Source organism: Macadamia integrifolia, chromosome 4 (genome assembly GCF_013358625.1).
Source record: "Macadamia integrifolia cultivar HAES 741 chromosome 4, SCU_Mint_v3, whole genome shotgun sequence".
NCBI lineage: Eukaryota > Viridiplantae > Streptophyta > Magnoliopsida > Proteales > Proteaceae > Macadamia > Macadamia integrifolia.
The window spans coordinates 4,961,333-4,983,263 of NC_056560.1; the positions used below are offsets into that span (position 1 = coordinate 4,961,333).

The following is a 21,931-nucleotide window of genomic DNA, read 5'->3' on the forward strand; positions in this document are numbered from 1 at the left end:
AGTCGACAGAGGGTTAGGGTAGAATCAAACCCCGTAACAGAGAGGGAGAGTCGTAAGAGGAGAGAGGGAAAGAGAGAGAGTCGAAAGAGGAGAGAGGGAAAACTTTCACCTTTTATTTCAAATGTACCGGTTTGTTGTGATACGGTTTGGTTCAAATATGGTTCTTCACTGATTCGGTTCAAATTGGTTTTATAAATTGAATAACATCTGGACCGTTCATTTGGTATGTGACACGTGTCAATCACTTAAATGGGTATTTCACAGAATTGCACCGACAAGGAATTGCAGAGGATTTTTGTCCAACTTCTTTGCTTCCTCCTGATTGAACTGGGGGCATAACCATGCTTTCCTCATAAAATGACCTCTTTGCTCCCTACTGATTAAACTATGGCCACTCATTAGCTCTCGCCTGCCCGCATTGCCTTTGTTGTTGGGTAGGAAATACCCTCACATATTTGATATTAGGGGTATCAATCGATTGGGCTAGGCCGATCTTAGTCGGGTCTAGACTAGCTTGACCACTTAGAAGCCTTGCACTGTGAACACTCGTTTAAATAAATGGACCTAGCTTTGGAGGCATGGTACAGTTCATAATCAGGTTAGTAGATGTCAGGCTTTCATCGGGCTACACCCTATTTAAGTCTAAATGGACTTTATCTAAATGGATTTTAAACTTGTCTACCCTCAAATTATTTTCTTAAGTAGATTGAAAGCCCATACATATGTGACAAATATTTAATAAATAAGATAAAGAAAAATTATCTTGTACCACCCCTAATTTTAAATCTTACATGAGAAACCATCATAATTTGCCCAAAATATCTAATGTACCCCTAAAGCCTAACACCGTTAGTTTATAAAATATAAAAGACTCTTTTAACCATGTTATGTCTCTACATCCTTCTTTTTTTTGCTTCCTTGCAAACTTCTTACTTCTTAGGCTTGCAAGTGAACCTTAGAAGAGCATCAACCTACTCCTACCGCCACCCCTGACTAGCTTGAGAAGCCCATGAAGAGCACCAACCTGCCCTTACCACCGCCCTTGAGAAGCTTGAAAGAACCTAGGTCTACCGCCGCCCTGCGCAACCATTGAAGGAACTTGGGTCTATAAATTTTGGAGCAGTAATGGAAGGAATATGAGCAGACCCTACAACCGACCAATTCAAGGATCCTACTACTGACTAGATCAAAGATCCATTACCCCCCTTCATCATAAACTATTAAACATAAAAACGTGACACATATCTTCATCTGCAACCATTAAACAAAGGATTTCACTGAAGAAAACACTACTAAAACCCCCATAATTGGAATGAAGCGTTAGCCAACTGCCAACCCCAATAATTGGATTTTTTTTAGCCAATTTGTAAGAAGTGAAGACTATTCCAATAAAATATGATTGGAATCCTAGTGATATTCTATGTGATTGATGGTTCCTGTTCTCGGTTCTCGGTTCTCACATCCTTTCCAATCTCCTTTGCAATCTTTTTGTGGAAGAAGAAGAAGAAGGAATCAATAACCCATTTGTAATTTGTTCATGGATTTTATAATCATCAACCACACAACCAAATCAATTAGAGACGAGGAAGAAGAATAATAGACCAATTGAATCATATTAAAGAAAGTGAACATTTTGAGGCCTCTCACTCCTAATATACCTACTCGCCTCTTTCTCGGAATATCTAGAAAATCATTTATCTCTATTGCTTTACCATAGCTCCTCCCCATAGATCCGATGGGCATAATACGCCTCTGCTCCTCCCGTCACTGTAACTTATTCTTATTTTTCGTTTTGGTAAGTCGTCGGAGATTATTTGGAATCATCAAATCCTTATCGAGCAGCCATGGAAGGGTTTGCTTAGAGAACAAAAAAACCCTAATTGGATTCCATCATCGATTTGGGGGTTTACAATAATGGAAAAAATCGCAAGTTTACCCTTCTTCAAGGGTAATTCGGGCATTTAGTAAATTTGAACTACTTTACGTCATCACTTAACGAGAATCAACTAACGGAGTGGATTTAAGTGTAATTACGTTTTCAAAATGAGGGATGTATTCGATATTATTAGCAAATTAGGGTGGCATCTCATGTAAGGTTTAAAATTATGAGTGGTACAAGATAATCTTCCTAAGATAAATGATGTGAAATGATGAAAATTCTTAATTAAAAAAAATGTTACAACTTACAAAATAAAACTTAATTAAGCCAAATCCTATTACAAAGCAAAGTGTAAGAAAATTTATTTAGTTTATTATTAGCAATGGCACAATAGGAATTTTATGTAATACTAAAGGGGGTTAAATTGAATCGGACTACAACAAGTCGATTAAAGTCAAGCATATAAACGTGTCAGTTCAGTCAGGCACCCAACGAGCTAGCCACTTGCACTTGAATGAGCCTAACATATTTATTAAACGGGCCAATTTAAATAAGACCATGAACATGTCGAGCTCAATCGGGCTTACTGGTGTGGCTCAAAATTGACACTCCTATCTGATATAATTGATTTAAAAAAATTAAATCCAATATTAAGATCGACATTGAGTTGGATATTTGTCTTTTAGAACACCAGATTAGTGATTTGTCGGGTTTATTGGTCGGGGCATTTCTTGATTTGACTTGGATTGTATCCTGTCGGTTTACTAAATCGGTCCCGACTTGAGTTCGACCCATTAACAGCCTTAGCCGACGAACTATGGATCCGCTAGAAGACTGAAGCGTCCGACCGTCCCTGTCTTGACTTACTATTGGACTAGCGACTGGACTGGTGAAGGCCACGCGGCCAACGTCCGTTAGAACAATGTAGCAGGTTTACCGTGGTGTAATAATTTAACTCAAAAAGGGCACGTGATTCCTTGAGTGGAAAATCCAAGGCAATTTCCTATGTTTTCTATTGGGCGGGTGGGTTTGGGAGGATTCCGTTATTTTCATGACCCATGAGCGGTGATCGTTCAATAGTTATTTGTACGATCATCGTATATCGAGAAGATGATTCAACGGTCTTGGATACCTCATTCTCTGTGTTTTTATCGATGTCTTGTGTTTTTATATATCTTTCAAAATATTGGATCATTGTATAAACACATAATGATTGTCCAAATAACTATGGATTTTCAAGATGGTCATTACTAAGAAAAAGAGTCTGATCCAATTTAAGATTAAAGTTATCAGCTTTGGTATTTGGATTGATCAAAACAAAAATTGATATGATACCAACATGAATCAACCATAATTCGATTTATATTAGTTTGGTAATGGGCATAATTTAAAGCTTGAATTACTTTTTTCAGATCGGTTAAATTCAAATCGAACTTGTATAATTTCAAAATTGATTTACCTTTATCTTGATGAATTCAATCCATATTGATGGACCTTGATATTAAAGTTATCGGTATAGGTATTTGAACCAGTCTTGAGTCTCGATTGGTACCAATACATTTTCTCACATATCAAGTTTCCGTAAAAAAAATATTTGTGATTTAAAGTCCTCTCCTATTTTCTTTTGGAAAGAAGGTTATAGGGTTGCCTTTCTCTATGCTTTTATATTTTTTCTTTTTTTTTTAATACATATAAATTATCTATCCAAAAAAAGAAAGATCATGGGGCGGAACACAACATTGAAAAATCTTTAGGCTACAAAAAATACCGGATGGAGATACTAATACATGGAGTCCTAATGATCAAATGAATCTAAAATTTAAAACATGATCGATCAAAGTTTTCTTTTAAATATCTAACGGTTGGAATTGTTAAATCATCTTTTCACATGGAAAAGTAGATGAGACCGCATGTTTTTCATATGGGCGGGGTTGTACGCAATCATCAATTCCATCTAGAAGATTAGAAGTCGGTAAAATATTAAAAAAAGGAGAAAAAGAAAAAAAAAATATTTACCGCGCAGACGATGGAAACACTTTAGCCCTAAGATCTAGATCGAAAGGCACCAAAAGGGATTGAAGATAACCGTCAGATTAGAAAATGTCGATATTTTAACGGTTGAGATTTCATGGGCAGCGGCGCCGAGGGAGGCCAAGGCCTTTAAATAGAGAACCAACCGCTGGAGCGATCGCGGATTTTCGTTTTTCTATTCGGGTGTTGGGTCTCCACTTCTTCCTTTTCCGTGTCCCTCTTTGGAAGAGAATCACGAAGAAGAGGTTCTAGGGTTATCTCTCTGTCTCTCTCTTTCTCTTTCTCCCTTAAGCGGCTCTGCTCGAGATCCAGGTTTCGTATTGGATTCATGAAGCATTCTTAGGGCTTATGACATTGTTTTCTCTCTTCGAGCTTCTCCCAAGCTGAGTTTGTTCTTTTTCTGTTGATCTTGCTGTTTCTCTCCGGGATTTATTTGCTCGAGTCTCACGGGGTGTGAATCATTCTCTGCAAAAATTTCATGCGTAAATCATTATTCTGCAAATTTTATTGCGTAAATCAGTGTCCCACTTGTTCGTTTTGGCGAGAGTTCGTGATTTGTGACGAAGGGGAGAGTTTTCCTATCTGTTGAACGACTGGAGAATCGCTGGTTTTTTATGGTAATCTTGATTTAGGGTGGGTTCTACTTTGTTGTCTTTATCCAATTTTGATATTCCCTTTTCTGTTTGAGAGTCCATTGACTACATCGAGGTTAGGGTTTTTTTTTTGTTTGTTTTTAAATTTTGTAGTCGTATATCATAATCGAAGATTTGTAACTTTTTTAAGTTTAGAAGCTGATATTATTGAAGGAGAATACATCTCGATTTTAAACTAATTTCATTACACAGTTCGACCTTTAAATTTTCCCCAGGGCGAGAAAATAATTGCCGTGGGTGGGGTGATTATGGTTCTCGAGTGATTATGGTTCTTGAATTATGTTGTGAAGAATAAATTACTTAACGCACTTGATTTGGTGGTATATTGAATTTAATCTTATTCTGGAACAAAAAAGAAGCCAGGTTGGCTCAATATCCTACTCTGTTGTCTTGCTGGGAAGATCGTAAGCTGGGTTTTTCTGGGACTGGCCTTGCGGGATAAGTCTAACTCCCGCGGTTGATATGTGCAGATTTAGGGGATTAACCTTATGGCACCAACAGTTCTTGTAGAGTACACTGGGATGAAGGAATCAAAGAAGTACCCACAGAAAGTCTTGGCCGCAATGACGGGGAAAACACAGAAGTTCTCGAAAGGATATTCTTCTGGATTTGTGTCGGACTATCGTCTTGCTGTTGAAACCATGGGTGAATCTGAGGGCTTCGGTAGTTCAGATCGAGTAGATACAGAGATGACAGCTTCAGATGATTCTTGCGCCCCCAAAAGGAAGTGTATTAGTTTGAACGTTGATACGTGTGATGGCTTTGGTGTCCCCTTACAGGTCATTTCAGTATCAAAGATGTCTCAATCAGAAAGAAAGGATTTAGAAATGAGGCTCAGAGCGGATCTTGAGCAGGTTAGGGTGCTTCAGAAAAGAATTGCCTCGCGGAGTACAAATGGTGTTGCATTGTCGTCTTCCAGTGACATTCGCAGTTGCAGCGATGGTCAAAGAAGGCCTCCGGTTGAGAATTTTCCAAGGTCTTCCGAGTTGTCAGCTGGGCAGGGCAAGAAACGGGTTCCTTCGGGCCGCAATGGTCCCCACTTGAAACGGGGCATTTCAGGGAGGTTTGAATCTATGAATCGGGGTGCTCCTTCTAGCACGACAAATGTGATGTTGATGAAACAGTGTGAGACATTGTTGAAACGTTTGATGTCACACCAATTTGGTTGGGCCTTTAACACTCCTGTGGATGCTGTAAAGTTAAACATCCCAGATTATTTTCAAGTTATCAAGCATCCCATGGACTTTGGGACAATAAAGAGCAAGATAGCTTCTGGAGAATACTCGAGTCCATTGGTTTTTGCGGCTGATGTGAGGCTTACTTTCTCAAATGCAATGACCTACAATCCACCTGGAAATGATTTCCATATTATGGCTGATACACTCAGAAATTTTTTTGAGAAGAGATGGGAGCCTATTGGAAAGAAACTTTCCTCTACTGGTTCACAGACAGTGACTGTGAAATCTAATGTTCCTGGGGAAATTGAACCTGTTAAGCCAATGCCTCCCTCGAAGAAGAGGAAGATCGTGGCAAACCATAATGTCAAGACAGAGCCTGTTAAACGGATCATGACAGATGAAGAAAAACATAATCTGAGCAGAGAATTGGAGTCTTTGCTAGGAGATATGCCGGAGAACATTGTCAATTTCCTGAGAGGGCATAGTTTCAATGGAGGCCAAACTGGGGAGGATGAGATAGAGGTTGATATTGATGCTCTCAGTGACGATACATTATTGACACTACGAAAGCTTCTTGATGATTATTTGCAGGAGAAACAAATGAGTCAAGCAAAAGCTGAGCCTTGTGAAATGGAGGTATTTTTTTTTTTAATTTTCTTTAATTTTGTTAGTGTGATATTTCTAACACTACTTCAATCCCATTACTTGCCTGGTTATGCATTTGACTACTATTTTATTGCAGATTTTGAATGAATCAGGACTTAGCAATTCATCAATGCCTTGCAAAGGTTAATTTTTATTTTGCAATGATTAGTTTTTGAATATTGGATTTTATTTACCATTTCATTTCAGTATATTTTCACTCTTTTCTTCATAGTTTTTTTTTTTTTGTTAATTTATTGTACATGCGCAGGCAATGAACCTGTTGATGAGGATGTAGATATTGGTGGAAATGATCCTCCTGTTTCAAGCTACCCTCCAGTAGAGATAGAAAAAGATATGGCTCATAAAAACAGTAAAGGCAGTAGTTCAAGTAGCTCCAGTAGTGAATCTGGCTCTTCATCTAGTGGTACTTAACTGACGCTGTTGCTTTCTTCCACACCCACACCCACACCCACACCCACACCACACAACTTTATTGTTTTTTATGTGTGGAACTTTAACTTTTGATATTTAAGAATGATTTATGTCGAATCAATTTATTTTTTGGCAGATAAATGGTTTTATCCATTTTATATTGTTTTCCTGTACACCCGCAAATAACTAATTTCAATCAAGCTCTTTTCCTATGTGTATCTGCCTTTTCCATTAATTGTACTGGCTCCTTTTTAATTATTGAAACATTGAGTGGTAAGTAGAGGAGAAATGACATGGGTTCAGACTCTTTATCTTATTATTTTTAAGGGTTTCTGTTAAAATTTCTCTGTGATTTACTAGCTGGTCTTTCATATGCACATTTACCAATATATTTGTTTTGTATTCTGGAAGAATATGTAACACTAAATAATTAGGAGGATTTCATAGAACTTGTTGAAAAAATCATATGAGGGAAATGGCAGTAGCTGTCCAACATGTTGCTTTTACTAAGTATCTTCCTTTTAAAACTGATATGATGCATAATATCATGCATTGCATTTGATACGTACAGAAATATTTTGATGGATGTGATGTGGGAGCATACCTGAGACGTTTTATTTGGTTCGTCTTTCATTATTAATGGGTTTTACTTTAGTAAGCTCTGAATATAAAACTCAGTGGGTAGGTAACGAAGAACTGTGTTTTTGGGAATTAGTGATGTGTTTCTTTTAGGTAATTCATTTTATCTAAAGTAGGGAAGGTTGAAAAAGAACCCGAGTATAATTCTTTTAGACGGTCTTTAGGAGGCCTTATCTCTTTAATTCTCTCTTTTTTGTCATGTTCTTTATGGATCAGCTTTAAGCCTTTATTTGTCCGTGCTCATCATGGATGATGTAACCAGGAGCATTGAAGACGAGGTTCTGTGGTGTATGCTCTTCACTGATAATATTGTTTTATTGGATGAGACAAAAGCAAGGATTAACGCAAAGTTGGAGTTATGGAGATCAACAAGATGTTTTAAGATTAGTAGAACAAAAATGAAGTATATGATGTGTAACTTTAGTCACACTACGTTGGATAGTGAAATGATGAAAGTTGAGAGAGAGTTACCGCAAAGTGATCGTTTTAGATATCTAGGTCAATCATAAGTAAAGAAGGTGACATAGAGGATGATGTCTCACAGAGAATTAAGTGGCATGGGTAAACTAGGAAGGATAAAGTAAAGGATGACCATACTAGAGCTGATTTGGGAATCTCCCTGATTCATGATAAGCTCTGAGAAAGTCGTTTGAGGTGGATTTAGTCTTTTGCTTACGCTTTTGAATTGAATAGTTGGATGCGGCTTTTCTGTTTGGTTTTCCTGGGGTCATGGTGTAGTGAATCGGTTGTTTTATTTATTAGTGCTTTTTTTCCAATCTCATTTTCTCCTTTTTAGTTCTATCAGTAACTTGCAAGATGGTCCAAGGAATCGGTTTTGGATTGGTTGAATTGGAATCGAAAGAGGCCCGACAGAGGTGTTACCGATTCTGGCCGATTCAAAAGAGGATTTTTAGGCTGATTCTAGGGTGTCCAGGCCGATTCCAACTGTATCAGAACGAAATTGGAATCGGCATACTCTAAAAATTCAAAGCCACATCAGGTGAGATCGCACCTTTTAGATTGACTGAGCATTCAGTCTTTCTGGTGCTGCATGAACTGGGAGGGTCTTCTGAACCTCTACTTTAAATCTTTGATTTCCCAAGGTTTCAGTTGAATTTTAGGTCATATTTCTATTTCTTAGTTTCAGACCATGGGTGGGCTCATCTTGATCCTGTTGTGGCTGGCCTGACTCAGGCTAGAAACCCACAGGCCAAACCTGGTTTCTGGCTCAATGGGAAAATTTTAGATTTATTTTTATCTTTGTAATTGTAGTTGGCTGTTGGTAGTTCCAGGAAAGACTCATACTCTTGTTTTAGATTTGGACTAGGATTTTCTGTTAGAAGCAGTATCTGTCACCCACTTGCCCCCATCGGTGAAGAAAATTAGATTGAATAGAATTGTGTGCGTGTGTGTGTGTCTTTTTTTTTCTTTTTTTTATGCTGCTGTTGAGCATTCATGCGTGCTTGGTGAGTTCTGGTTTGGCTGATCATGTCCCTCTTCTAATTCTTCTTTCAATCCTTAGTTCTCCTTATCAGTTGTGTTCTCTGACTACTCTTTCTTCTCTATTGTTCTTCTCCCTTCTTTTTTTTCCCTGCTATAGGCAGTACCCCTGTTTTCTTAATTAGTTTCTGCTAGCTTTGATCTGTTATATCTCATCTGATTCTAATTAGTTTAATTTGAAGTTTCAAGGTTAACCTTTCTGATTGTATTCTCTCTTGGATTCTTTTATTAGTATTTAGTTTCGCAGTCCATATCATTGGTTACACCTTCCTTTCTCCGTTTCTGCAATTTCAGTCCATTATATAATCCATACTTCTATGAAATTCCAACTTAGCCCTTTCCATTGAAATTAATTACTCTTCTATTCCCAGATTTCACCTCTTTAAAGGGTTCTTAACTGTTCTAGAAAATTATGAAATTGCCACTTCTTTGTCATATTTGAATTTCAATCACTTTGGTGGGCCCATAGCGACCTAATTAGGGTGTTAGGAAACCCCGGGTTGCATCATCTGCAAACTTTGGGTCGTAATCCCATTTGACTGTGTTGGGATGTGATCAATGATCATTCAAGGGCGATATATGCCAAGTTAATATAATTGAGGAATGCTTTAGGCAAAAATGTTTTGAGTTTTAAGGATGTGTTTGGAAGCCACGAGAAGAAAAGAAAAGAAAACAGTACAGATTTTGTAGATTGTATGGTTTTCTTGACTTCTTTAGTTTTCCTGTTGTGTGAAAGACTGCTGATTGATAGAAGGTTCCGACAATTCAAATTTGAAATAGTCTCGGGTAACTTGCTTTTTTCTCATGCTGTAAAAAAATCTCGTTGAGAATGCGAGAGAACAAAGAAGATATCTATGCACAGAGAAGGGTTGCATATGGACAAAAGGCACAGACGGAGAGAGAGAACGAACAGATCACAGTCATTGACAACAGTGGGCTTGTGCATGAGTGAGAAATGGAAGAGGGTATTGGAGGAGATAGAAACAAGTGGGTCCTGTGCAGGAGAAAGAAATGGAGGGCTAAGTGTGATGAATGGGACTGTAGGGAGAGAAGTTTTTTCTTTTTTTGGGGGGGAGGGGGTGTGCAGGAGGGACTGGTATGTGTGGGGCAGCGTGGGAGAAAAACAGAAGGGGGAGAGTTAGCAGAGAGGTCTGGGAGTTTGGTTTGGGTTTCAAAATCCAGATAATTGGGGGGGGGGCATAGTTAGCAAATTCGGATTCGGGAATTATTCGATTGATTAATTTAAGGATTCGGTCAAAAAAGAGGTCAAAAAAGCTTATTGGGTTTTTTTTTGTTTTTGTTTTTGTTTTTTGTTTTTTTTTTTTTTAATACTGTTTAAGTGGACCGAATAATTCAGTTTAATCCGGTTCGGTCCGAATTATTCGCGTTTTATATTCACTTTTGAAAAAATCGCGAATTTTACCGAATTTTATTTTTAGTTCGGATTCGGTCAGAAATTTTGATTTAATTCGGAAAAATTCGGCGCGAATTATTCGTCCAAATTGATAACTAGGGGGGGATAGAGAGGGAGGTTTGTAATTTTATTGCATTTTTTAAAGGTAGTGCATAGTGTGGGCCGTGGGGGGTGGGGGAAATGGGTAAGAACAGTGATGGTGGTTGAGAAACTGGTCCCACGTTTTTAGAATATTGTGGGATATGTTTTGTTAATTTTTTTAGGTGGATAAAACCTTGTTGAGTTGTGAAGAGTTGGTGCACATGTTATTAGTTGTTTAGTTTGAAGCTTCTGATGCTTTCTGGAAATGGCGTAGATCAGTGTATCGTACTATTACTTTATTAGCCATTATGTGACCGTGTTTATTCCCCCTCTGGCCCGTAGTGAAGGAGTCTCGGGATTTTTTTTTTTTGTTTTTTGCTATTATTGAGGCTTTCTTCTGTGGTAATCATAGGCTGTTATTAATTCAAGAATATTGATTTGTTGCAAATTCTTCTTGGTCAGGACACACAAGTAGTTCTCTTCTATTTGTTGCCACTTATCTTAAAGCTCTTATGCCATTTTTTAGGCTCTTGCATTCATGGGTTTATGAGGTTTTCCATCCTGCTTCCACTGTTAATGGTTGGTTTTACATGTGGTCTTTGATTGTTTCTGTCTTGGATATATTTTGGCATATTTGGTCTTGGGCCAATCTAAAATTTCACTCCCTTTTTTTCGTAATGTTCTTTGTTACTATTCGTTCATGTAGCTTTGCTATTTGAAATGAAGCCAGAAACTTCTGGAAAAGTAAATGGTTTCCATTGTTTTATTTGGGAAGTTCACCGTTTAGGTTCCATTTTGCTTGATACAGGTTTGCTTGTCTTTTCTTAATGCTGCATTTTAGATTTTGACATTCTTTTATCTGCAGATTCGGACTCTGGCAGTTCTTCTGGAAGTGATTCTGAGGGTGCTAAAGCTTCATCTCCAGTAAATACAACAAAGGTACATTCATGATGTGATGAAATTTTCTGGAGATGGTTATTAATCTTGGGAGCATTGGTGACTTTTTTTTTTGATAAATAGTGTTTACGTTCTCTAAAGCCCTATAAGAAAAAAAAATAAAAATCAATAGGACTCTTGTAACTACTTGTCATGGTGGGAGAGATAATTCTAAATAAGTAGTTGCAAGAATTGTAGAAGCAAATTTAAGTAAAAGTTGACAATTCTTTAAGGTATAAAAGTCGACAATTTTTTAAGGCATAAAAGTCGACAATTTTTTAAGGCATAAAAGTCGACAATCTTTTAAGGCATATGATAATCCAATTTCCTTAATAACTTCCTTTGCTTGATTTGTGCTAACTTACAAAGAAGAATAACATTGGAAAGAAAGATATCAAACCTTAACAAATGGTCTGCCAATTTTTATTCAAAGAAATAGTTCAGATTTAGGGGATGGAATAGCTGAGATTGATCCTCCGAGGTCTGAATTAGAAGATACGAAGCAATCCTAGTGGCACTAGGAGAGGGGTAGAACAGTAATTTTACCACTCAACAGAATTCAGAAAAGAGGGAGAGAGATTAATCAATCCTGGATATATATCTTGGCAATATCATAGTAGTAAAACCAGTTAGTCGATTAAATTTTCAAAAGGACAGTTCAGGTTAAGAAATGATTGCAAAATGAGAACACAAATATCCCCAGATCAGCAGGTCTGAAATGAGGGAAACTCTAGTCGAATTCTTCCTTTAAGGTTCAGAATTAAAAGGATGAAGTTAATCTAATGGTTAGATTCGCTTAATTCAAATTCCTACAAAATATAGATTTTCATATGAATTCCAAATCAGATTAGGAATTGCAGAAATTTAGGAGTGGTACTTGTTAATGGAGAAGAAGATGGAGGAAGAACAATGTTGAGATAGAGAACCACCTGGGTTTCACACCACAAGGTAGTTGGATCTTTGGATGGATCAAACACACCATCCACACTGACCACACCTTGATCAAACACTAGGGAATTCTTCACAGCATGAAGAGAGTAGAAGCAAAAGCTTTTCATTGATCAAATTGCATCTACAATGCTGGGCCTCCTTATAAACTTATATAGAAAACTCAAAACTAACTCAAACCCTAGAAAGGGAAGACCTAACCCAATCCTTAATAATTAGGTAACGTAAACTGACTAGGAAACTGTAATTATAAAGAGAATGGACTCAAAACAAGATTGGACTTATAGAATTCTTATCCAGCCTAACTAAAACCCTTAATAGCAATTAAACTAGAGAAATAAAGACAACTAACTAACTAATCCAGTATGCCTGTCGTCTACCAATATTATACAATGAGAACACATGGGATCAAAGGCCCAACATATTCATAACCCAATCCAAAAGCTTATTTTTAATATAGAAGCCAATTTAGATGATTTAATTGCATCATGTAGCCTATATTTCCTTCGTAAACTAACAGTGTTACAGTGTTATTATGTTTTTGGATATTCCACTTTTTTTGTGTGCGCTGGTAACTATGGGTGAAAGTTTGGCCCTGACAACCTGAACCCGCCCTGAGCCTGAACAGGGTTTGGGCCAAGTTTTTTGACCTTGAGGGCAGGTTAGGGTTGAAAAACCCCAACCTTGGGTTAGGGTTGGATTGGGTTAGGGTTGAGGCCTCAACCCGACCCAACCCAACCCGGCCCGAAATTTAACCTTGCAACTTTATAATAGAAATTAAGGCTCCAATAGGTATTTTATTTTTCTATAATTTTTTAATATATGAAACATGAATGGAAAAAACATGTCAATCAAGGTTAATCCAACCATTATAGAAGCTAAGGTCAACCCAAACCGGGCCAACCCGACCCAACCTGGCCTTGATAGGATCAATTAGGGCCGGGTTGGGTTGGTATGAACCCAGCAGGGTTGGGCCTAAACATGAACACGACAGGGTTGGGTTGGGCTTGGGTTGAATTTTGAGGATCTAGGGTTGGGTTAGGGTTTTAAGAAACCCTGTCCAACCCGGCCTTGTTTCACCCCTACTGGTAACTATGTTTATGACCTGAAATCACATTTCTTGTATTGAATATGATGGAGCTTAAGGCCACCCCCCCCCCCCCCCAAAAAAAAAATAATAATAATAATAATACAAAATAATAAATCTTTGACATTGGTGGGTAACTGAAGTTAGATTGGTTTGAAGCTTTGAATATGGAAGGTAATGAGAAGAGTTATATGTCTGTTATCTACAGATTTTTTTTGGAGTAATGAAGATTAAGGATTACTGGAAATATACAGATTGGTTTGGGGGAAGTATCAAAATTTAAGTAAAAGATTACATACTTTTCCTTTCATATACAGATTGGGTTGGGGGGAGTATCAAAATTTAAGTGAAAGATTACATACTTTTCCTTTCTTTGCGTAGAAAGGTGGGCAAAGGATGAGGGTGGTGGTCAATGCAGGAATTTTCCCCATGAAAATTTTTTGTCAGAATTTGTAAGAATTTTGATTCAATCACAGATTGGCACTCCCTTTCTTGACTGCTGCATGGCCGTTCAGAGGAGGCTGAAACTTTGTCAACAGGTTGACCCAAAGTCCCCTGATCACATGTCAAATTTCAGACTAATCTGCATCTGCCAAGTCACAAACTAATAAATTAAAAAAAATCTAGGACTACTAAGATGGTGCATGGGACCTACAGTGGGGGATGCATGGATATCATACAGGGGAGGGTATGCCTGTGTGTATGAGACAATATATTGTATTTTTGTCTGAATTTAACTTGAAGAAATTGGATATGAGATGCTATTTGTTTTATAAGATGCTAATAGTGAGGTGCTGTATTTACATTTTGCTCAAGTGACCACCGGAATTGATGTCCTTGTAGCTTTTTCTGAGTCTTTGTGAATCTCTAATACTTGTTATTCTTTTGTTTCTCTTGTTTACAGGAGAACTTGGGTTCTGAGGCAGATATAGACAAAAAGAGAAGTGAGTTGATTGACCCACAAGATGGAAATCGTGAGTTCCTGGGTTCTGTTTATTCCTCGCATGTGCTCTTTAAGTAAAATCCCATTGATATGGCATGGGGCAACTAATTTATGAAAGACTGTTTGAAATGGTGTTCCCTGGCTGTACAGAATCTATTAGTGGGTTGGATCAAGTTGAGCAGAATCCCCAAATCAGGCCACCTTCTGCAGAGGCAGATCCTCAAGAGGGTAAGCATGAATGCTCTGTATGAGTGTCTGATCGGAATCGGGGTTCTTGTCAGTTTTGGTGTGTCATCTTACCCTTTCTCCCATAACATTTTTAGGGGAGAGTGCTCCATCTGAGAGGCAGGTCTCCCCCGAAAAGCTTTATCGTGCAGCTTTATTGAGAAGTCGTTTTGCTGATACCATCCTCAAAGCTCGAGAAAAGACACTTGATCAGGTTGGTTGCAAGTTTGACTAGCTCATTCTAAACGTACTTGTGCTGGTCCATTTTAAAGTATTTTCTACTTCGTATGTGACCCGGGTATGGGTTGATCTGCTGAGGTCAGGTTGAAAAGGGAGATCCTGAGAAACTGCGGCGTGAGAGAGAGGAACTTGAAAGGCAGCAAAGGGAAGGTATGCAATTTAACTCTTCAAACGAGTGTTCATTTTCGGACTGTTGGCTGCTTTCTGCTTGAATTGTGGGATGGTCGAATTTAATATTAGAAAAATTTATACATATATGTTGTAAGAAACAAAAAGCATTTTAAGTCTCAAGTCTTGCTGCTTTCTACTTGATTCTGTAACCAGAAAAAGCTCGGCTGCAAGCAGAAGCCAAGGCTGCTGAAGATGCTCGAAGGCAAGCTGAAGCAGAAGCTGTCGCTGAAGCCAAGCGGAAGAGGGAACTTGAGAGAGAAGCGGCACGTCAAGCATTGCTGAAGGTAAACATAAATGTGTCTGTTTGATGTTTGGAATCACTTATATTTTCTTCTCTTTAATATCCTGTCTGATCAAAATCTTCTGACAATTGTACAGATGGAAAAGACTGTTGAAATTAATGAGAATTGCCACTTTCTGGAGGACTTAGAAATGCTTAGGGTTGCCCCTACTGAGCATTTACCAAGCTCTGTCGATGAAACAAGCCCAGATCACTCTCAAGATGGTATAGGCAGTTTCAAGCTGAGGAGTAGTAGTAATCCGTTGGAGCAACTAGGACTATACATGAAAATGGATGATGATGATGATGAAGAGGAAGGTGAGCTACAGAGTGTCCCTTTTCCAGAGCTAGAACCAGAACCAGAACCAGAACCAGATCTGGAACCGGAACCAGAACCAGAACCAGAACCCAACCCCAACCCCAACACAGTAAATGATGTTGAGGAAGGAGAAATCGACTAACCAGATTTGGTTCTTCTGCCGTCACAGACCTGCACCCGCAAGGAGCTTTAATTGGAAATTTTGGTTCAGAAGACCGACGTGGTAAATCTCCTTGAATGGATCACCAGAATATGTGGCCCCACCCATTTGCTGCATCAAGCAAGCCATTGGGACTGATTGCATTTAGACTATTAGAAGCTTAACCATTCCTCGAGTTTGAGGATGAGTTTTTCCTTAAAGAGAGTTTTGTCGTTGAAGCAGATCTTCACATACCCACATCATGGATTTGCCTCGTGTTTGAAGAGAATCCACGGGTTGATGGTAAATGGTAAACGGCATTCATTTTGAGGGGCTATGAGATGTTTTTAAAGGGGAGGAGAACCCCATTGCTTAGGAGCTTTATTTTTAGATGCTGTCGATATTATAGAAGGGACTTGCTCGGTTGCTCCCAAACTGTAAAAAAAAAAAGGAGTGGGGGGTGTGATAAGTTGAAATGGCATTCCTTTCATTCTTCAATCAAATGGGGCCTTTTTTTCGTCAGTGCTTTTTTTATTTATGTTCTTGGTTGAAAATGGGGGGATGTGTACAGGGTTGAGAGAACTTGGTGCTAATGATGGTGGTGGTAGTGGTAGTAGCGGGGATTGCTGAGCCTGTTTAAATTAGTGCGTCTCTGTACATGTCCGATGGGTCAAATGAACTCAAAACAAAAACATAAAGGGGATAGTGAAAAATTTTTGTGGTCAAATTATTTATTTGATTTATTGTGATTGTAATCTTGCTTTCACTGTTTTGGAACCTAATCTATACTTCGAAAACTTTTTCAGTTGTAAGGAAAATATTCTTGACCTCCTATGTTTAGATAGTTGCCTTGGATGCTTGTTTTCGTCTGGCACAATTTATTCTATAAAAAAGGTAAATACCGTAAAAGTGGGAAATAGAATGGAGGAAATTCTTTTCTTTCAAAACTACTTTTGGATCACCTGCCTTCATTGACAAAATCAGATTCTTACACCTGTGTGATGCCCCTGTGCGATACCTCATTGCTACCGGTCAGTGAACCTTTCCCCTATTTTTATTCGTGTGCTTTCTTTGGTGAGACGAAGTCAATTGTATGTTAAAAGAGGCCAATGTAACTTCTTATAAACTTGGTTTTAGGAATTGCCGGATTGGTGTTGTATCGGTCGATTATATCGTTACATTGGATCAGTGATACAGTACAGATAAAGATATATGGTAAAAGAAAAAAAAAGTATGGGTATCAATATATTTGAGGGGCAAGAATCATCTGATATGAGTCTTGACCGATTCATACGGGATGTTGTATTGATTTGGAGCTGATTGATACTTCTTCTGATAAAAAATTGGAGAAAAGGCTAGGCACGTTGCTGGGGTGGCTGACCTGAGAGTTCCTTTGAAATTGATCTCAGCGACCTTTCTGTCATAGCCCCCCATTGGCACCCTGACCAGTTTAACACCTATCCATTCTCTTCGGAAATGACCTCAATGACCCTTCTATACTAGTCCCCTATTGGTTGTGTCGTTAGTTCCAACAAATATAGCAGTGTCACCAACCCTCTTTCATAAATTTAGCTTGAGAATTGGGTAAACCAAAATATTAAACAAAAATATAAATAAATAATATGAATATCTAATCCTCTCTATCACAGGCACTATCAAGAGTCACTCTCAGAGTGGCTTGTTATGTTGAAAGATCTTTTTCTTTGTAACACAACTGAACAGTACTAGTGATTCTTTCTGCCGCTGTGTCTTCTTCGAATCTATGCTTTACAAAGCTTTAACATCATCATGATCTTAGCATTTAAGAGTAAATGACACCCACTTATAAGTGAATCAATCATTATGCATAGCTTAGATAGTTTATATTAACGCCATTAATTCTGACAGATGTTTTATCTTATCTTCATTAATTAGTGAAATTTTTTATTTTCATATACATATATATATATATATATATTTGTGAATCAATCATGTATTTTATGGGGAAAATATGCATAAATGCATAAAGGAGAGTGCTTCAACAGATCAAGTCCCTTCAATGGCATCTAAAGTCATAGAACTATTAGACTATTTCGTACTTTCCAAGAATGTTGCGAGTCTTTGACCCTATAGGCCCCCATTTTGGCCTGTCTGTGTCTTTTGTATGGCCCTAGTGGGTCATTTGTGGATTTAGCTCTTGTCCAAGACATTTCAACGATCATCCTACACGGTCCAACTATTGAAAAGGTTTGATCTACGCATCACAACACCTGCTAACACCTGGGGATGTGTATCCAAGCACTCCCAACTCTTAGATGAATCGTTCAAGGGTTGGTGGTGCTAGTGATGATCTTTTTCATTTAAAAAAAGAAAAAAATTCAATTTCCATCCCTATCATGTCATAGATTTAAATTGTTCAAGAAATATAGAAATTTCATAGCCATGGTCATTTTCTTGCAAAGGAGACAATCTAGAGGGTCTTCTGGAAGAAGAAATCCCATGTGGTTACAAAGCTTTCGCAATCACATATAAGGAATTTTATTCTTTCTGTTATCTTATTCTTTTCAAAGATATCTATCAACCAAGTAAACAACATCATTTCAACCAAAAAAATAAAATAAAATAAACAAGTCCATTTATTGTATTAAAAAAAAAAAAAAAAAAAAAATCATTGAGAATTTTTGGGTATTTTCTTACCAGAAAAAGTTGACGTAGCCAGGGTTTTAAAAATCAAATTTAGATCGCTCGTTTCCATTCCAAAATCTAGGATCAAGGCAACTTTGGACCAATTCTCTCTGATCTGATCCAAGATATCCGAATCCTGATTCTGGGTTCTTAAACCCTGGACCGACCTGATTAATTTTTTGAGTCATGTGGTCAAAACATCCAGGATCAGTTTGTAGAGTTCTGCAAGAATTAATAATTTATCTAGTCCCCAATACGTCAATATCTATCCTTTGCAAAATTCTTTTTATGATTGTCTTGCTCATGACATCATTAAACTTTTGAAGAAAAAACTGTTTTAAGTTTTAGAGGATTATTTACCCAAAAAAAAGGTTTTAGAGGATTAACTACTGTCATCTCCAGACAGTCAATGCATATCTTGAGCTTCAAGTCAAGGTAGGCTGCTATTCTATGGATATCCTGAGACAAATCTCCCAAGAGTCCAAGACCCTGCCAAGGATATCATCTCAGCCAAAGTAACCATGTATAAGGCATTGTTCTTGGAGTAAATCTATCCACTTGTAGTAGTTTCCAATTCTCAAAGATTTAATTATTTTGTTTTAGCAGCTTTTTCATCTTATACCCACCCTCTGAAGGTAAGGTGTTCTCTTGGATGTTTCACTTGCTCTGGAACTATGTATAGCACATCTGCTCCATTACTGACATCCCAGTCCTGTGTTTTAACCTGGCTTAGAATGAATCATCCAGAAAACATGCACAGCTATCATTCTTGGCCATTATATTCCCCTAATCACCAAAATTGCAGAAAGTAAAATCAATTACCTCTTCTAATTAGATATACTTAAAAAAAAAAAGGAAAAGAAATCTATATACCCGCCTCTACCCCATCCAAAATTTAGCTTTTTTCCAGCCAATGCAGATAAAGTTATGTCCTGAGTGTACAAGATTATTGATAATTCTTCTCTACTCTTCCTTCTACGAGTCTTCAAGCCTCTGGTTGTATTTTTTTACTTAAATGAAGCATCTGGTTGGTATTTTTTTTTTTTTTAAATGAAAATTTCAACACCTAGGCCTGATGACTTAAATCTTCAATTAATGAAGATGGAAGTGCAGCCACAAGTCCACAAACCACAAGAAAATTTCAACACTTAGGCCTGATGCCTTAACTCTTCAATTCATGAAGATGGAAGTGCAGCCACAAGTCCACAAACCACAAGAAAATTTCAACACTTAGGCCTGATGCCTTAACTCTTCAATTCATGAAGATGGAACTGCAGCCACAAGTCCACAAACCACATTAATTGCAAAGATTTAAATCCACATTAGTTCCAGGCTTAAATCCAACAAAGATATTAATTCATCAACTCTTCAATTCCTGGAGATGGAAGTACAGCCACAGGTCCACAAACCACATTAATTGCAAAGACTAAAGAAATCAAATTTGTCTAAACTCTGAAGTAGACCCAAATGCAATAACAGAAATATTTAGAGAGAGAGAGAGAGAGAGAGAGAGAGAGAGAGAGTTCCAAACTTCCATTGCAGCATTTGAAAAGCCAAAGGTAAAGTCAATCAAATAAACTACAATTTCCTGTACAAAGTACAAACTAAGTGAGATTACGTGTTGGTCAGAGAATAAACGTTGGAATCTGTTCATATTTTGCAGAAGAAATTGAGCCGAGAAGCAAATCGATCTCCTACTGGCACTGTCATCGGCAAATTATTAAACTGACCCTGAAAGAAATCCAGACCTTTTCAAGTTTACAAATAATGAAACAAAGCCATGAATTGATTCGATCGATCAGGAACACGAGGCACCGCCCTTCCTATGTCATTTTCTTCGACAGTTTCTTACTTCTTTCTCTGTACAAATCCAGCCAAAGATTCGAGACCCATAATATGCTCACGGAGATCGCCATTACAACCACAACTAACCAGGAAAGTGAAACCCACCTTGGGATCACATTGTCAGCTGCACCACTTGCATAGAAGATCCCCATCTTGTAGACGAAGGCAGGTCCCGCAAGCCCTCTAACCACAGAGTAGAAGGCATAGAAGGGAGGAGACAAAAGCTTGTATAACCTAGAAGCAGCGGGCACGTCGGCTCTGCGGGCACTGGCGAGGGTCCAAATGTTCTGGCAACCGCTGGTGATCTCCGCAAGGACTAGAAGCACAAGAATGGCGAAGGCACCATGGAAGACCATGTACCGACAGGTCAAGAACACGAATAGAGTCGCTAGATGATGGCCAATAAAAAGTAAGTCGCTAGGGAAGAAGATGAGATAGTGAAGGAGATCCATCAGGAAATAAGCAATGCTGTAATCAAGAACCGTGTTCTGGAAACTAGTGTTTGGGGAGGCGAAGCCCCTTTGAGATTGATCTACCTTTAGGATTGCCAAAGCAGCCAATAAAACCGCGGGAGTACCATGGGCTAAAGAGATTGCGCAGCTCGAGGCCTCCGGGCGAAGTTTAGGGTTCCAGTTGCGGAAGATGCCGAATAAGGCGACAAGGTAAATGAAGAGAAACATTATGAAGAACAAAGGGAGGTTAGGGACTGAGAAACTTAGGGCTTCCATGGAGACCCAAAGAATCAAAAAATAGTTTAAGTGACCAATAACGTGAAAAATCCTGATACTTAATGTGGCCTTCCTTCTGAGGGATTTGTGAAAATGCTACATTCGAGAACAGAAAGAAGAGAGAGATCTTCGAATTTCGACGGTTTCAGACTCGCAAGACTACGGTTCTAATGAAAAAAAAAAAATCAAATTTCATTGATAATTGAAAGCGATATCACGGAGAAAACCAAATTCTGTGGTTTTCAAATACTCCAAGAGCATAAGAACACTAACTCAGTGTAAACAGAAAAAAAATTGTCAGGTAAAGCGGGAAAAACGAGAGAGATACCGCACAAAGTCCCCAGACCTCGAAGCTCTTTCAAAATGCAAAATGATGGATCCGCCTAGGGTTTCAGCTGATAGAGAAGAGACGAAGCAGAGTACCCTGAGAGGAGTGGAGAGAGCTAGAGAGATCTTTCCCTACTCCAGATGAACGCTTTGCTTAAACTCTCCTCTCAATTACGAGATAGTTGGTCAACCCACCACACCAATAGCTTTCGTTCGACCGGAAATCTCAGCTCTCCAAACGTTGAAATCGTCGGAAAACCAGAAACCGTGAAACCTCAAAGAACTCCGAGATCGGAGAACTCGAGAGAACACGAGACCTCTGCGTCTTTGTTTTTGTGTTGATCGTGAAAGAGACAAAGAGATGGAGAAGATGAAGAGGGCAATATATAGATAATTATTTCCATTTTTTAGTTCCTCAGTTGTATCTAAGGAGGTTCGATCCTATGACTTCGTAGATTTTGATTGGATATATATGAATCTTAGTGTGAATCTGTCGATGCTGTTTTTGTATCCGTTGGATTAGAATATTTTATTTTCTTGATGATAATATGATGAGATGAATGGTGAGAAGGAGAGAGCTTAAAAAATGGGTGAAGTGTACTGCTGAGTGCGTTAATGCGTCACGTA

General features: G+C 38.2%; 2 protein-coding genes across 5 annotated transcripts; one reads left to right on the top strand and one right to left on the bottom strand.

The window, feature by feature from the left end:
* The first annotated feature begins 4,075 nt into the window (after window positions 1-4,075).
* On the top strand, window positions 4,076-16,483 carry LOC122076534 (transcription factor GTE10-like). 4 transcript variants are annotated; one of them, XM_042641869.1, is made up of 11 exons: window positions 4,076-4,543; window positions 5,034-6,377; window positions 6,484-6,529; window positions 6,655-6,810; window positions 11,318-11,391; window positions 14,328-14,397; window positions 14,517-14,594; window positions 14,690-14,805; window positions 14,915-14,981; window positions 15,156-15,286; window positions 15,381-16,483. In XM_042641869.1, the coding sequence occupies exons 2-11, from the start codon at window positions 5,052-5,054 to the stop codon at window positions 15,741-15,743; spliced, it is 2,427 nt and encodes an 808-aa protein (XP_042497803.1). In that variant the 5' UTR covers window positions 4,076-4,543; window positions 5,034-5,051; the 3' UTR covers window positions 15,744-16,483. The 4 variants fall into 4 exon arrangements, with proteins under 4 accessions (XP_042497803.1, XP_042497806.1, XP_042497805.1 ...); XM_042641872.1 differs by having other exon boundaries at window positions 5,065-6,377; XM_042641871.1 differs by having other exon boundaries at window positions 4,076-4,527.
* Window positions 16,484-19,914: 3,431 nt separating this feature from the next.
* Window positions 19,915-21,671, bottom strand: LOC122075432 (TLC domain-containing protein At5g14285). Its single transcript, XM_042640460.1, has 2 exons — window positions 21,306-21,671; window positions 19,915-21,144 (listed from the first exon to the last, which is right to left on the bottom strand). The coding sequence occupies exon 2, from the start codon at window positions 20,975-20,977 to the stop codon at window positions 20,228-20,230; it is 750 nt and encodes a 249-aa protein (XP_042496394.1). The 5' UTR covers window positions 20,978-21,144; window positions 21,306-21,671; the 3' UTR covers window positions 19,915-20,227.
* Window positions 21,672-21,931: the final 260 nt, after the last annotated feature.